At 34.1% G+C, this 14,476-nt stretch overlaps 1 protein-coding gene across 1 annotated transcript; it reads left to right on the forward strand.

Annotated features, from left to right (window-relative positions):
- Nucleotides 1-280: 280 nt before the first annotated feature.
- On the forward strand, nucleotides 281-960 carry LOC107024846. The gene is made up of 2 exons (XM_015225790.1): nucleotides 281-513; nucleotides 633-960. The coding sequence occupies exons 1-2, from the start codon at nucleotides 281-283 to the stop codon at nucleotides 958-960; spliced, it is 561 nt and encodes a 186-aa protein (XP_015081276.1).
- Nucleotides 961-14,476: the final 13,516 nt, after the last annotated feature.

Raw genomic sequence — 14,476 nt, forward strand, 5'->3', positions numbered from 1 at the left:
TTTCATCTGCAATACTTCAAACAAGACACCTGCAATACTCAAGTAGAAAACCCGGTACCTTTATGAGGTCCCTAAGTTTGTCAAATCATCAAAACTACAAATAACAGGAGACACACTTGACTAAGAAATTTCTCTCCTCTATCTTATACTTCTTGTCTTCTTCTTATTAGTATAATATTCTGAGTTTTCTTTATAATATGTTATCAACACGAAGTTGCTACTTGCAAAGATATTATATAAATATTTTTATTCAATTCACATATTCTATCATAATCTCATTATGTCGAATTTATCCAAACTTGAGTTTGTGGCATTAGATATTTCTGAAAAGAATTATCTTTCATTGGTACTCGATGCTAAGATTCACTTAGCTGCTAAAGGTCTTGAGGCCACCATTACTCAGGGAAATGAAGCATCGAGCCAAGATAAGGCAAAGGCTATGATTTTCCTTCGTCATCATCTTTATGAGGGCCTAAAGATTGAATATCCGACAATAAAACATCCACTTGAATTGTGGATTGATTTAAAAGGGAGATATGACCACCTAAAGGCAACAATGTTGCCAAGGAGTGGATGCATTTACGGTTTCAAGATTTTAAGACCGTAATTGAATATAACTTAAATGTATTCAGGATAACCTCCCAGTTGAAATTATGTGGGGAAACTATAAAAGATGAGGACATGTTGGAAAAGACACTTACTACTTTCCATGCCTCACATGTGATATTGCAGCATCAATATCGTGAAAAGGGTTTTCAGAAATATTCTGAATTAATCTCATGTCTTTTGGTAGCTGAGCAACATAATTCTCTTTTAATGAAAAATCATGAAGTTCATCCTACTGGAGCTGCTCCATTACCGGAGGCAAATGTGGTGGAAGCACGTGATCAATCTGAAGTAAAAAAGGATGATCATCGGGACTATAATAATGCACGGGGGCGTGGCAAAGATAAGAGGTGATACACCAATCATCGAGTTGGTGGTCATAATAAAAGGGAGAACAACATGAGTTCTCAAAATAACCCCTCAAAAAGTAATTGTCATCGTTGTGGCATGAAAGACCATTGGAAAAATAAATGTCGCACACATGAGCATTTTGTTAAGCTCTACCAAAATTCCTTTAAAAGGAAAGGAAATAAAAGTGATGCTTCCTCTTCCAATCTCGAGCTGAGTCACATATGACTCTTAAAAATGATAACAAGGCGGGAACATCTCAGAAAAATGATAAGGATATTGAAGCAAATTTGACTTTAAAGGATGATGTTTTTGATGGCCTTGGTGACATTACTCATATGGAAGTTGATGACTTCTTTGGAGATCGAAACTGATGTTTGATCTTTTAGCTGGGGAATGAAGTCTGTTAATATTTTACTTATTTGCATTTTAGTTATTATGTTCTTCATTTTGAAGTGTTTAAATTTCTGTTGTTAGTTTTGTTTCGTACTTCTTTTAATGTATTTGTTTATTTTAATGAAAATTAATAGAAATCCCCAGTTGTCAGTTGGATTCAAGATGAGTAATGGAGATGTATGCCTTCTTGATAGTGCTACAACACATACAATATAAAAAGAAAAGAAATATTTTTCTAATTTGATTATGAAAATCGAATATGTCAACACAATATCAAGCAGTACAAAATTAATTGAGGGCTCTGGAAGAGCGATCTTATTACTACCTGGAGGGACAATATTGGACATTGATAATTAATATTATATTGTATTAAGTCTCAAAGAAACTTATTAAGTTTCAAAGTTATTTGCCAAAATAGCTATCATGTTGAGACGGCTAATGAAGGAAAGATTGAATACCTTCACATTACTACGATTAATGTAGAATAGAAAATTGTGCATGAAAAATTACCTGCATTTTCTTTTGGGTTGTACTATACAAGTATAAGTACAGTTGAATCACATGCCGTAGTAAACAAAAAGTTTTCTAATTTTAATGATTTTATCAGTTGGCATGACCGGTTAGGCCATCTCGGATTTAATATGATGCGCAAAATCATTGAGAATTCACATGTGCACACCTTAAAGAGCCAAAATATCCTTCAATCAAAGAAATTCTCTTGTTCTTCTTGTTCTCAAGGAAAGTTGTTCATTAAACCATCAACAGTTAAGGTTGGAATTGAATCCCCTACGTTTCTGGAACGTATACAGGGTGATATATGTGGACCAATTCAACTTGCATGTGGATCCTTTAAATATTATATGATCTTGATAGATGCTTCTACAAGATGATCACATGTGTGTTTATTATCAACTTGCAACATGGCTTTTTCGAGATTGTTAACTCAAATAATAAGATTGAAAGCACAATTTTCAGACTATACAATAAAGACAACCGTCAAGATAATGCTGCTGAGTTTACATCTCAGGCATTTAATGGTTATTGTATGTCTACTGGTATAACACTTGAATATCCAGTTGTGCATGTTCACACTCAAAATAGTCTAGCAGAATTATTGATTAAACGTCTGCAATTGATAGCTAGACCATTACTAATGAGAACAAAGTTATCTGTGTCTATGTGGGGGCATGTTATTTTGCATGCAACAGCACTCGTGCGCATAAGGCCGACCAATTATCATGAATTCTCCCCATTACAATTGGCTTTTGGTCAAGAGCCAAATATTTTCCATCTTAGAATTTTTGGATGTGCGGTGTATGTCCCAATTGCTCCACCATAACGCACAAAGATGGGCCACAAAGAAAGTTGGGGATATATGTTGGGTATGAATCTCCTTCAATCATAAAATATTTGGAGCCTATGACTGGAGATTTATTTAAGGCAAGATTTGCTTATTGTCATTTTGATGAATCAGTATACCCAACATTAGGGGGAGAACATAAGCAGTTGGAAAAAGAGATAGATTGGAATTTATCATCTCTATCTCATCTAGATCCACGAACAAATTAATGTGAGCAAGAAGTTCAAAGAATAATTTATTCACAGAATATTGCGAATCAGCTGCCAGATGCTTTTACTAATCTTTCAAGGATTACTAAATTGCATATTCCAGCTGCTAATGCTCTAGTTCGAGTTGATGTTCTGGCGGGACAAATAGTTAAGGCAAATGAGTCTAGACCACATATGAAATGTGGTAGACCAATTGGTTCCAAGGATAAAAATCCTCAAAAAAGAAAAGGAATAAATGATCAAGATGATCATGAGTTGAAAGAAATTTCTCAAGATGAGACCTAAGTCATAACACATGATGAAATATCCGAGGAGGTTCAAACTTTTGGAAACAATGAAATTTCAATGAATTATGTCTCGAAGAGAAAGTTGTGGAACCGAAATAATGTTGTGATTGACAACATATTTACGTATAATGTTGCTATTGACATAATGCAACAAGATGAAGATTTTGAGCCAAAATCTGTTCACGAATGTAGACAGAGAAATGATTGGCCAATATGGAAGGATGCAATTCAAGTAGAATTGAATTCACGAGAAAAACGTGAAGTTTTCGGACCAATAATCCGAACACCTGAAGGTATCAAGTCAGTGGGGTACAAATGGGTTTTTATACGAAAAAAATGAGAAAGGTGAAATCGTGAGATATAAAACCGACTTGTTGCTCAAGGTTTTTCTCAAATACCTGACATTGATTATATGGAGACATATTCTCCTGTGGTAGATGCAATCACCTTCAGATATCTCATAAATCTGGCAGTTCATGAGAAACTTAAAATGCGTCTAATGGACGTTGTCACAGCCTATCTATATCGCTCATTGGACCACGATATTTTCATGAAAATTCCTGAAGCATTCAAAATACCTAAAGCATACAAAGATTCAAGACAATCTTGTTTAATAAAGCTTCAGAAATCAATGTATGGATTGAAACAGCCAGTGAGGATGTGGTATAATCGTCTGAGTGAATATTTGTTAACGAAAGAGTACAAAAATGACCCGATTTGTCCCTGCATTTTTATTAAACACTTGGAATCTGAATTTGTTATAATAACTGTGTATGTTGATGATTTGAACATCATTGGCACTCTTAAAGAGCTTTTAGAAGCTGTTGAGTGTCTGAAAAGAGAATTTGAAATGAAATATCTCGGCAAGACAAAATTTTGTCTTGACCTACAAATTGAGAATTTGTCAAATGGAATAACTCACATCCATTGAGTACTCCAATGGTGGTTAGATCGCTTGACATCAATACAAATCCATTTCGACCTCAAGAGAAGGATGAAGAGCTTTTTGGTGATGAAACTCCTTACCTTAGTGCAGTCGGGACACTAATGTACCTTGTTAACAATACTCGACCAGATATCTGTTTTGCAGTAAGTCTACTGGCAAGATTCAGTTCCTCCCCAATAAGAAGACATTGGAATGATGTTAAACACGTACTTCGATATCTTCGGGGGACCATGGACATGGGTTTATTCTATTTCAATGAATCCAAGTCAAAACTGATTGGTTACGTAGATGCAGGATATTTATCTGATCCACATAAATCTCAATCAAAAACAGGCTATTTGTTTACATGTCGAGACACGGCAATATCTTGGCGATCAATGAAGCAAACGTTGGTAGCCACTTCTTCAAATTATGCAGAAATAATAGTCATCCATGAAGCAAGTCGAGAGTGTGTCTGGTTGAGATCAATGACCCATCATATTCAGGAAATGTGTGGTTTTTCTTTGAAAAAGAATACACCAACCACAATGTACGAAGATAATGCTGCATGTATGGCTCAATTGAAAGGAGGATACATCAAAGGAGACCGGACAAAGCATATTTTACGAAAGTTCTTTTTCACGTATAATCTTCAACAAAATGGTGAGATAGAAGTTCAACAAATTCGTTCAAGTGATAATCTTGCTGATTTATTCACTAAGGCATTGCCAACATCAACGTTTGAGAAGTTGAGATATCAAGTAAAATTTTCATCAGGGGGAGTGAAATACGCGTTGTACCCTTTTCCTTAACTATGATTTTGTCCCAATTTGGGTTTTCCTGGTAAGGTTTTTAACGAGGCAACATTCAAAGCGTATTATGAGATACATGTACTCTTTTTCCTTCACTAGGATTTTTCCCACTGGATTTTTCCTAGTAAGGTTTTAACGAGGCACATAATCAATGAATATCCAAGGGGGCGTGTTGTAAATCCATTGTATAGTATATGTGGATTATCCATTAGATTTATCCACTATTAAATGGATTCATGTATAGGTGCTTCCAAGGTGATAAGAACTTCCAACATAACTATGTATCTATTAATTAGATGACTTTTGGAGTGATATCTCAACACTATAAATAGAGAATCACTCGTTATATGGAAGACACACTTGACTAAGAAAAATTTCTCTTCTCTATCTTATACTTCTTGTCTTCTTCTTATTATTATTATAACAATATTCTGAGCTTTCTTTATAATAATTATCTATTTTTATTTTAAGTAAAATGACGGATTTTCCATCTATTTTATCTTTACTTTGAGTAAAATGACTGATGTATCCTTGGTCGTCGTCCTCTTCATGCTTCTATATAGTAGTATTTTTAGTTACAATATAATTTGCTTTTCAAATTGCAAATTAGTTGTGAATAATGAAGAAACATTTATACACTTTATAGTATTTGTGAATAATGAATAAGCATTTATACACTTTAAAGTAATATTTATCTTTCATGTTCCCTCCAAATGGGATAAAACTTGGAATGGTACTAATTTCATTTGTCTTAGCCCTATTTTTTTTTTTTTGCGATTGATTCTTTCGGTAACACTTGAATCACTTAAAATGGAAAAATGTGGTCTTTTGCTAGGATTTGATAGAACATTTTTCGAATTCCAGTTTTAAATATTATAAGCAAATAAAAATTACAGATAAACAATAAGATGGTAAGACCTTAGCATTTTTCTTTTAAATTATCTTCTTCTTCTTTTTAAGCACATTTGGTACATTTAGATTGAGAGTTTTTCGGAAATAATCTCTCTACCCCATGAGACAATGGTAAGGTTTGTCTTCTTCTTCTTTTTAATACATTTGCTACATTAGTTTGAGGGTTTTTCGGACACAATCTCTCTACCCCATGAGGCAATTGTAAGGTTTGTATACATTGTAGCCTTTTGACAACACTTGTGGAATTTTACTAGATAGTTATTGTTGTGCCTTTTTGACACTTAAAAAATTTATCAGACTTGTCATGCCTTCCCTATAGATTGTTATGGTTTTTCTCTTTGGGTATTTAATCTAATATCGTGGACTTCTCAAACTTTTCACAATATATTAATGGTGGTTCATTTTTTTCTTTTTTGGCACAACTTCATGTACTATGTTGATCATCTATTGTAGACGGCCTTTGTGTTTTCTTTCGTTTGCACTTAGTCTGTATTGCTAATTTGATGATCCAATTCAGACCATTTATATGCAATACAAAAGCATTGAAATTTGTTTAAGGACACATTACTATTAAAGGTATACATTAATATTTTCGTAAAATTATTTCATAGTTTATTGAGAGAGTACTTACCATATTATTATCACTGAAAGAACTGATAACAAAATCATTGGGACTATGCGACCTCTGTTATTAATATAGCATTTGGTGCTCCTCTTTTATTAGTGCAGGGTAAATCAATATTAATATTGTTGTGTGTTTTGAGAAGTAACTGAAAGAGTTTCTATTTATGATGCAAACTTTACTAAATTCAGATTGTTTTGATACGATATAGACTAATTTATGTTTGCTCTGAAATATTAGGTGCACCATTCTTGATTGGAAGTGTAATGTGAAAGTAAGCATAAACTAGATTATGCGTTCTACTCTTTCAACAGTAAGTTTCAATAATCTATTTATCTGCATTGTTGCGACATAATAAATAATTATTAGTCTTATTCTAAAACCATTTAACCAATAAAAAAGCAACACTCCTCGAAATTTTCTGTACCTATTTCTTGTATCAATTGACGAAATGTTCATTTAAAATTCAGTAATCTACTTTGATTTTCTTTGATTGTTTGAGAAAGATTTTGGATTCATCCAATGTACATGTAGCTAGACATTGTGAATGTAATTTATGAAAATTTCTTTAATTGTACAAGACTTTTAGCTTTTAAGTTAGATTATTATTTCTGTCCTCATTATATTAGATAAAGATTTTAATTTGATTATATTAAGGATAAATTGAGATTGTAATGCCTAGAGATGTCTAATTTCTTCCTATCATGAGGGTTGCTTCAATTGCTATAAAGAAAACCTGAAGCAATGTGTATTACCCATATGATGATCAAATAAAAACCCACTTAGATAGATATTGAGTCTATTTGTTAATGCATTTTTGTTTCTATTAAGAAGACATATTATTAGATGTTATCTATAATAATATTTGAAGTGAACTTTTTAAAACCTAACACTGAAAAGTAGTTGATTCATATTGGTTAAGACAAAACACATGCCTTGGTTAACTTAATATGATGAGTGTTATCGTGTCAACAGTAAATATTCGAGCATCTTTGTCTGTTTGTTGAGTATGAGGGCGAGAGATAAGTATGCCGCTAATCAATATCATTTTCTTCTTGTAACTAAATAGAGACAATGTTCTATCAAGATTAAAGTTCTCTATTTACTTAAAAATTTCTTTATGCTTGTAGCTTATCAGACATTATAACAGATGATACTGAACTATGTCTACTATAGTTAAATTATCCAAGAGAATACTGCAGGGATTTATGTTCATTTTTACCAATTACTTCTTGATGTTCGAAAATATGTGAGTATATGTTTGACTTCTTTAGAGGTCATTTAGCCTTTCTTTTCATCTTAATGCATATGGATTTTACTCTTGATTGTGGTGTTAAATTGCGTAGTTACTCCCCTGAAGATGGATGCCAACTAAAGATGAAAAGTAATTTAAAAGATAGGGAATTAGCTGCTCTAACTGATCGTTTTTTGCTCATGCAAGGATATGAAGGTAATCGAGATGAATGAGATAAGAGTATGGTGAATTTCTAGCAGTAAAGGTGAAAATATCGGAGAATAGCTAGAAAAACATATCTAGAAAAGCACGTGAAGGACAACCAATGGTAAGAATGTCACTTAACCTATAATTTAACAGTTACATTGATATCTTACTATATGTCTTCCTGACCCTTCCTCTCCATCTCCATCTTTTTTTTTCTCTCTCCTTCTCTCATTAGAAATAAACACTAAAATTTTACCTTACCACACTTGACAAATTCTAACTCAAATTACGATTTATGGGTACCTGAAAATTTATTTACATGTCTGCTGATTTAGAACCAGTTTTTTGGGAAAAAATTCTTGGAGCTGAACATTATTGAGGAATATGCTAAGAATATTGATAAGAGTTGAACAACTAGTTAGTTAGAGTTCAATTAGTTAGTTAACCAGCTGTTAGTTTGTTAGCCAGCTGTCATTTTACTATTGGTTCATTAGCATTGTTAGTTAGTTAGTTAATTGTATATATAAGTAATTGTACATTGTAAATGTAGTTAGTGAGACACACAGTAAAAGCATGAAGGAGAAGTTTTCTCTGTGGCAGTCTTCTTCTTCTTCTTCTTCTTCTTCTTATTTTTCTTCTTCTTCTTCTTCTTCAATCTTCCATTCTCAAATTAGTTAGAATCAACAGTTTAATATGGTATCAGAGCGGGTATACAATTTCTGAGAACTTCTAGCTTATTTTGATCACTGAATCTGTAGATCGGAAGAGGTGATAATGGCAAGTAAAATCGATCATACACACCCCCTGTATCTGTCTTCTTCTGATGTCACAGGTGCAGTTCAAATTGGCATTCAACTTGTAGGGATGGAGAATTACACTTTGTGGAGCAGGGCGATGGAATTAACATTGTTAACAAAGAATAAATTGGGATTTGTTGATGGCAGCATCAAACGTGAAGATTACACAGTCCATTCTGAGAAGAAACAGTGGGATCGGTGTACTGCAATGGTGCTTTCATGGCTTATGAACAATGTGAGCAAGGAGTTTATGAGTGGAATTCTATTTCGTTCTAATGCAGCACTGGTATGGAGTGATCTGAAGGAACGTTTTGACAAGGTGAATATGTCTAGAATATTCCACTTACACAAATCGATTGTTACACATACTCAAGGTACTTCTCCAGTCTCAGTATACTATTCAAAGTTGAAAGATCTGTGGGATGAATTTGATTCAATTGTTCCTCCTCCATCTTGTAATTGTGAAAGATCTAAAGAAAATGTTGATAGCATGCTTAGACAGAAGCTTCTGCAATTTTTGATGGGCTTGAATGACAATTACAGTCATGCTCGAAGTCAAATTCTTATGATGAATACACCACCAACTGTTAATCAGTGTTATGCTATGATAATTCAAGATGAAAGTCAACGAGAGTTAAGTGGAGATCACTATAACTTAGGGGGGCAAATAGATCCTACAGCTTTGTTCACTAGTAGATCTGGAGGAAACAGTTTTGGTAGTCAAGGTAATCGAGGTGGTAATGTGAAACTTAATAAACAGAGAAGTGGATATCTGTATTGTGATCATTGTGATATGAAAGGCCACAATAGAGCTGATTGCAACAAGCTGAAGTATTGTATTCATTGTCACAAACATGGACATCTAAAGGACTCTTGTTATCAGTTAATAGGCTATCCTACCAATTATAAAGGGAAGCGACAAGCAAATATTATGACAACATACTACAATTCTCAGTTCAATAATCCAGGTAGCTCAACTGATAGCAATGTTGTAGATTCTCCTATATCACAGATGCAACAGTTTAAGGGTGGTAGTTCACATCAGATGGCACAACAACATGGAATTAATTCAGGTTCAGGAGGTTCAGGAGCTGTTTTAGCTCAACATTTTACACCTAATCAATACCAACAAGTTCTACAGATGATGAACAAGTCATTAATTCATGAAGGAAATACAGTATCTACCAATAGTAATGCCAATGCAATAGGTACTTTTGCAGGACATTCTCAGTTTACTCCCTCAACCTCTAGTTTTAATTGGATTGTTGATAGTGGGGCAACTGATCATATGGTGGGAACTAAAGGTTTACTAACTCATGGATCAACAGTAAAGAGTTCAGGACATGTTCAACTTCCAAATGGTGATTCAACTAAAGTCACACACTCAGGCTGCTCTCAACTACAAGGACGTGAAGTAGTTAAGAATGTTTTATATGTGCCAGAATTTAACTTCAATCTTCTTTAAGTGGCTAAACTTACTAGGCAATTGAATTTTTGTGCAATTTTCTATCCTGATTTCTTTCTTCTTCAGGATCTCTTCACTGGGAAAGTGAAGGAGATTGGTGAAGAAAATGGTGGTCTATACATTTTAAAGTCATCACAACTGATAGACACTGGACAGCATAGCAGTTTTGTTGCAATGAAGGATTCTGCTGAAGGTGAAGTTTGGCATAAGAGGCTAGGTCATATACCTATGAGTGTTATCAGGAAGATAGATATATTTGCTCATAAGAGGGATTTTCAGTTGAAATGTTGCAATATTTGTCCATTAGCCAGACAAGTCAGATTACCATTCCATAATAGTAGTACTAGGAGCCTACAATGTTTTGATTTAGTTCACATGGATGTATGGGAACCTTACAAGATTACAACTCATAATAAAATGAAGTTCTTTCTTACTTTGGTTGATGATTACTCTAGATGGACATGGATATATCTCATGCATCTTAAGCCTGATGTCTCTACCATATTGAAGCAGTTTCTTGCTATGGTTAAGACTCAATTCAATGTTCAAGTAAAAATTTTTAGATCAGATAATGGTGGAGAGTTTTTTAATGCTCAAGTGAGTGAGTTGTTTAAATCTCAAGGTATTATTCATCAGAGTTCTTGTCCATATACACCTCAACAAAATGGTGTAGTGGAAAGAAAACATAGACATATAATGGAGACAGCAAGAGCTATTCGATTTCAAGGCCATATTCCAATCAAGTTTTGGGGAGAATGTGTTTTAGCTGCTGTTCATATCATTAGTAGAATTCCATCCACTGTGTTGCTTAATAAGTCTCCTTTTGAAATGTTGTTTGGAAAACCACCAGATTTGTCTTACATGAAGATTATTGGGTGTTTGTGTCATGCAACTACTTTGTTGAGATCTGATAAGTTTGGTCCTAGAGCCATCAAGTCAGTGCTTATGGGTTATGGCACTACACAGAAGGGATAGAAACTTTATGATCTACAAAATAAAGTCTTCTTTTATTAGTAGAGATGTGGTTTTTAATGAATCCATTTTTCCTTTTCAGACTCATTGTATTGATGACATACAAGACATTGTATTATCTAATGAAGTTTCAGCTTTGCCGGTCAGATCTGATGATCTTGACTGTATAGATGATCCTATTGACAATGCTGGACATGCATTTGACATTGATCTTGAGGATCACCATCAGCAGGATCAACCAACTATAGATGATTCAATTTTGAGCTCCAACAGACGACAATCAACTAGAACTTCTAGACCTCCACTTTGGCAAAAGGATTTTGTTACCACATTCAAGTCTAGATCAAAGTCTAACTGTTTGTACTCTCTGAAAAATAGTATTGATTACAGTAACTTGTCTCCTTCTTATAAATGTTGTATTGCTAATCTTTCAGTCGACACTGAGCCCAAGTTTTATCATCAAGCTGCCAAAGATAAGAGATGGGTGGCAGCTATGGAGGAAGAAATACAAGCATTGGAAGACAATAAGGCTTGGGAGGTAGTAACTTTACCTGTTGTCAAAAAGGCTATATGTTGCAAATGGGTGTACAAAATTAAGTACAAGGCAACTGGTGAAGTTGAAAGGTTCAAAGCGAGACTTGTAGCCAAGGGCTATAGTCAGCATGAAGGCTTAGATTACCAGGAGACATTTTCTCCAGTTGTTAAAATGGTCACAGTCAGAACAGTGCTTACTCTAGCTGCATCTAAGGGATGGGATGTCCAACAGATGGATGTCTATAATGCATTTTTGCAAGGTGACTTAGTAGAAGAAGTATATATGCAAATGCCTCAAGGCTTCTCTCATATGCATGCTAGGGTTCAACCTGTGTGTAAGTTGCTTAAGTCATTGTATGGACTTAAGCAAGCTTCACGACAATGGAATGTGAAATTGACTCAGGCACTATTGGTTGCTGGATTTCAGCAAAGCCATTTGGATTATTCCTTATTGATCAAGAAGTCAAATGAAGGTATTGTGATTGTTCTGATTTATGTTGATGATTTGTTAGTTACTGGTAGTAACATCACATCAATCAATGACACCAAACAAGTATTAAAGGACAACTTCAAGATCAAAGATCTAGGACCATTAAGATATTTCCTAGGGATAGAATTTGCCAGAAACAGTGAAGGAATTCTCATGCATCAAAGAAAGTATGCACTGGAGATTATTTCAGATTTGGGTCTAGGAGGATCTAAACCTATTGCCACACCTGTTGAAATGAATGGAAAGCTTACTACTGTAGGTTTGGACAAGCATGTAGGAGTTACATCTGATCCTGTGTTATCAGATATTGGTGAATATCAAAGATTGGTTGGAAGATTGATCTACTTAACCATTACTAGACCTGACTTGTCCTATGCTGTTCAAAACTTAAGTCAATTCATGAATGCTCCTAAGCAATCTCATATGAATGCTGCTATTAGAGTTGTCGGGCATATTAAACAACAACCTGGCCTAGGTATTCTTTTATCTGCTCAGCATTCTGGTTCTTTACAAGCATTCTGCGATGCTGATTGGGGATCATGCCCTGATACTAGGAGGTCCATTACTGGCTATATGGTTAAATTTGGAGACTCTTTACTTTCTTTGAAGTCTAAGAAGCAATCTACAGTCTCAAGGAGTTCTGCTGAAGCAGAATACAGAAGCATGGCTTCTACTGTTGCTGAAGTTACATGGTTAATTGGTCTCTTTCGTGAATTAGACATGCCTATTGTCTTGCCTATTGCTATATATAGTGACAGCACTGCTGCTATTCAGATTGCATCTAACCCTGTTTTCCATGAGAGGACCAAGCATATTGACATTGATTGTCATTTTATTAGAGAAAAAGTTCAAAGAGGTCATATATCCATTCAACATTTGGCTGCTACTAAACAACCTGCTGATGTGCTAACTAAAGGACTTGGTCGAGTGCAACATGAGTATCTAGTTTCCAAGCTCGGAATGAAGAACATCTTCATATCTCCTAGCTTGAAGGGGGGTATTGAGGAATATGCTAAGAGTATTGATAAGAGTTGAACAACTAGTTAGTTAGAGTTCAATTAGTTAGTTAGAGTTCAATTAGTTAGTTAACCAGCTATTAGTTTGTTAGGTAGCTGTCATTTTACTATTGGTTCATTAGCATTGTTACTTAGTTAGTTAATTGTATATATAAGTAATTGTACATTGTAAATGTAGTTAGTGAGATACACAGTAAAAGCATGAAGGAGAAGTTTTCTCTGTGGCAGTCTTCTTCTTCTTCTTCTTCTTCTTTTTCTTCTTCTTCTTCTTCTTCAATCTTCCATTCTCAAATTAGTTAGAATCAACAGTTTAATAAACATAACATAGTCAAAAAGACTTTCACATACAAGCCGATCAATGGCTACAGGATTTTCAACGCACTATTGGTGCTTGACATGTTTGATAATTTTTATCTAATTATATTAGTCAGGTCTCTCTAAATTTAATTAATAGGAACACTTGTTATAGATTTCAAATTTGAGTATGCCTTTACCATGCTTATTAATAATTTTGATTTATATGAAGCGAACAAGAAGAAATAAATTTTCATTTAAAGACTGGCTCGAATAGTGGAATGGATAAAGATGATTTTGATGCTGAAACCAACTAATTTGGTTTTGTGATATGCTTCATTGATTTATTTTTCACTGGATTTAATGTAAGAGAAACTTCCTACATAAGTGGTGAAAGAATCAAAGTATCATTTACCTATGGTAACATAAATTGAACAATTTGCTTAATTTTCGACTTCTTATTCTCACTTGCTCCATCTGTCGTATACAGCAAATTAGGTACGAAAGAATAAGAGAAAGTATACATTTATCAATTAGGAATAATTCTACTAGAGGTACCAATAAACTCAATATGAAATAGAAAATGTGAAACTTCATATAAAAACGATAAGACCCTCTATCACTTGAATGCTCAATATTGTTGATTTTATATTTATGGAAAAATATGGTTCTGGAGATATAATATACAGTAGTGTTAGATGATGTGTTGATTCTTGAAAATTTTATCTAAACATTGTTGGTTTGCTCAATCTCCATTTCAGCAATACCAATTGATTAACAGAAAATGAAAATTGAAGAAGAAAGTTTATTCAGAGAGAGAAGAAGGAAGTTTTCTACAAAGTAAGTAAGGAATGAATTACAATCTAAAATATCTAGCTAATCTGTATTTATAATGACTGCTGTAACTAACTCTGACAGCTCATCAACTAATTAACTAAAAATCTAACTTAATACACTTCGACAATTTCTCAACACGCCCCCCCCCCCCAC

The sequence above is a fragment of the Solanum pennellii genome, chromosome 7, assembly GCF_001406875.1.
Source record: "Solanum pennellii chromosome 7, SPENNV200".
Taxonomy (NCBI): domain Eukaryota; kingdom Viridiplantae; phylum Streptophyta; class Magnoliopsida; order Solanales; family Solanaceae; genus Solanum; species Solanum pennellii.

Bases quoted from the DNA above. Each gene is read 5' to 3' on its own strand.
- LOC107024846 (XM_015225790.1), top strand. From the start codon at position 281: ATGTCGAATTTATCCAAACTTGAGTTTGTGGCATTAGATATTTCTGAA. The intron at 514-632 runs GTGGATTGATTT...AAATGTATTCAG, and splicing joins ATAAAACATCCACTTGAATT to GATAACCTCCCAGTTGAAAT.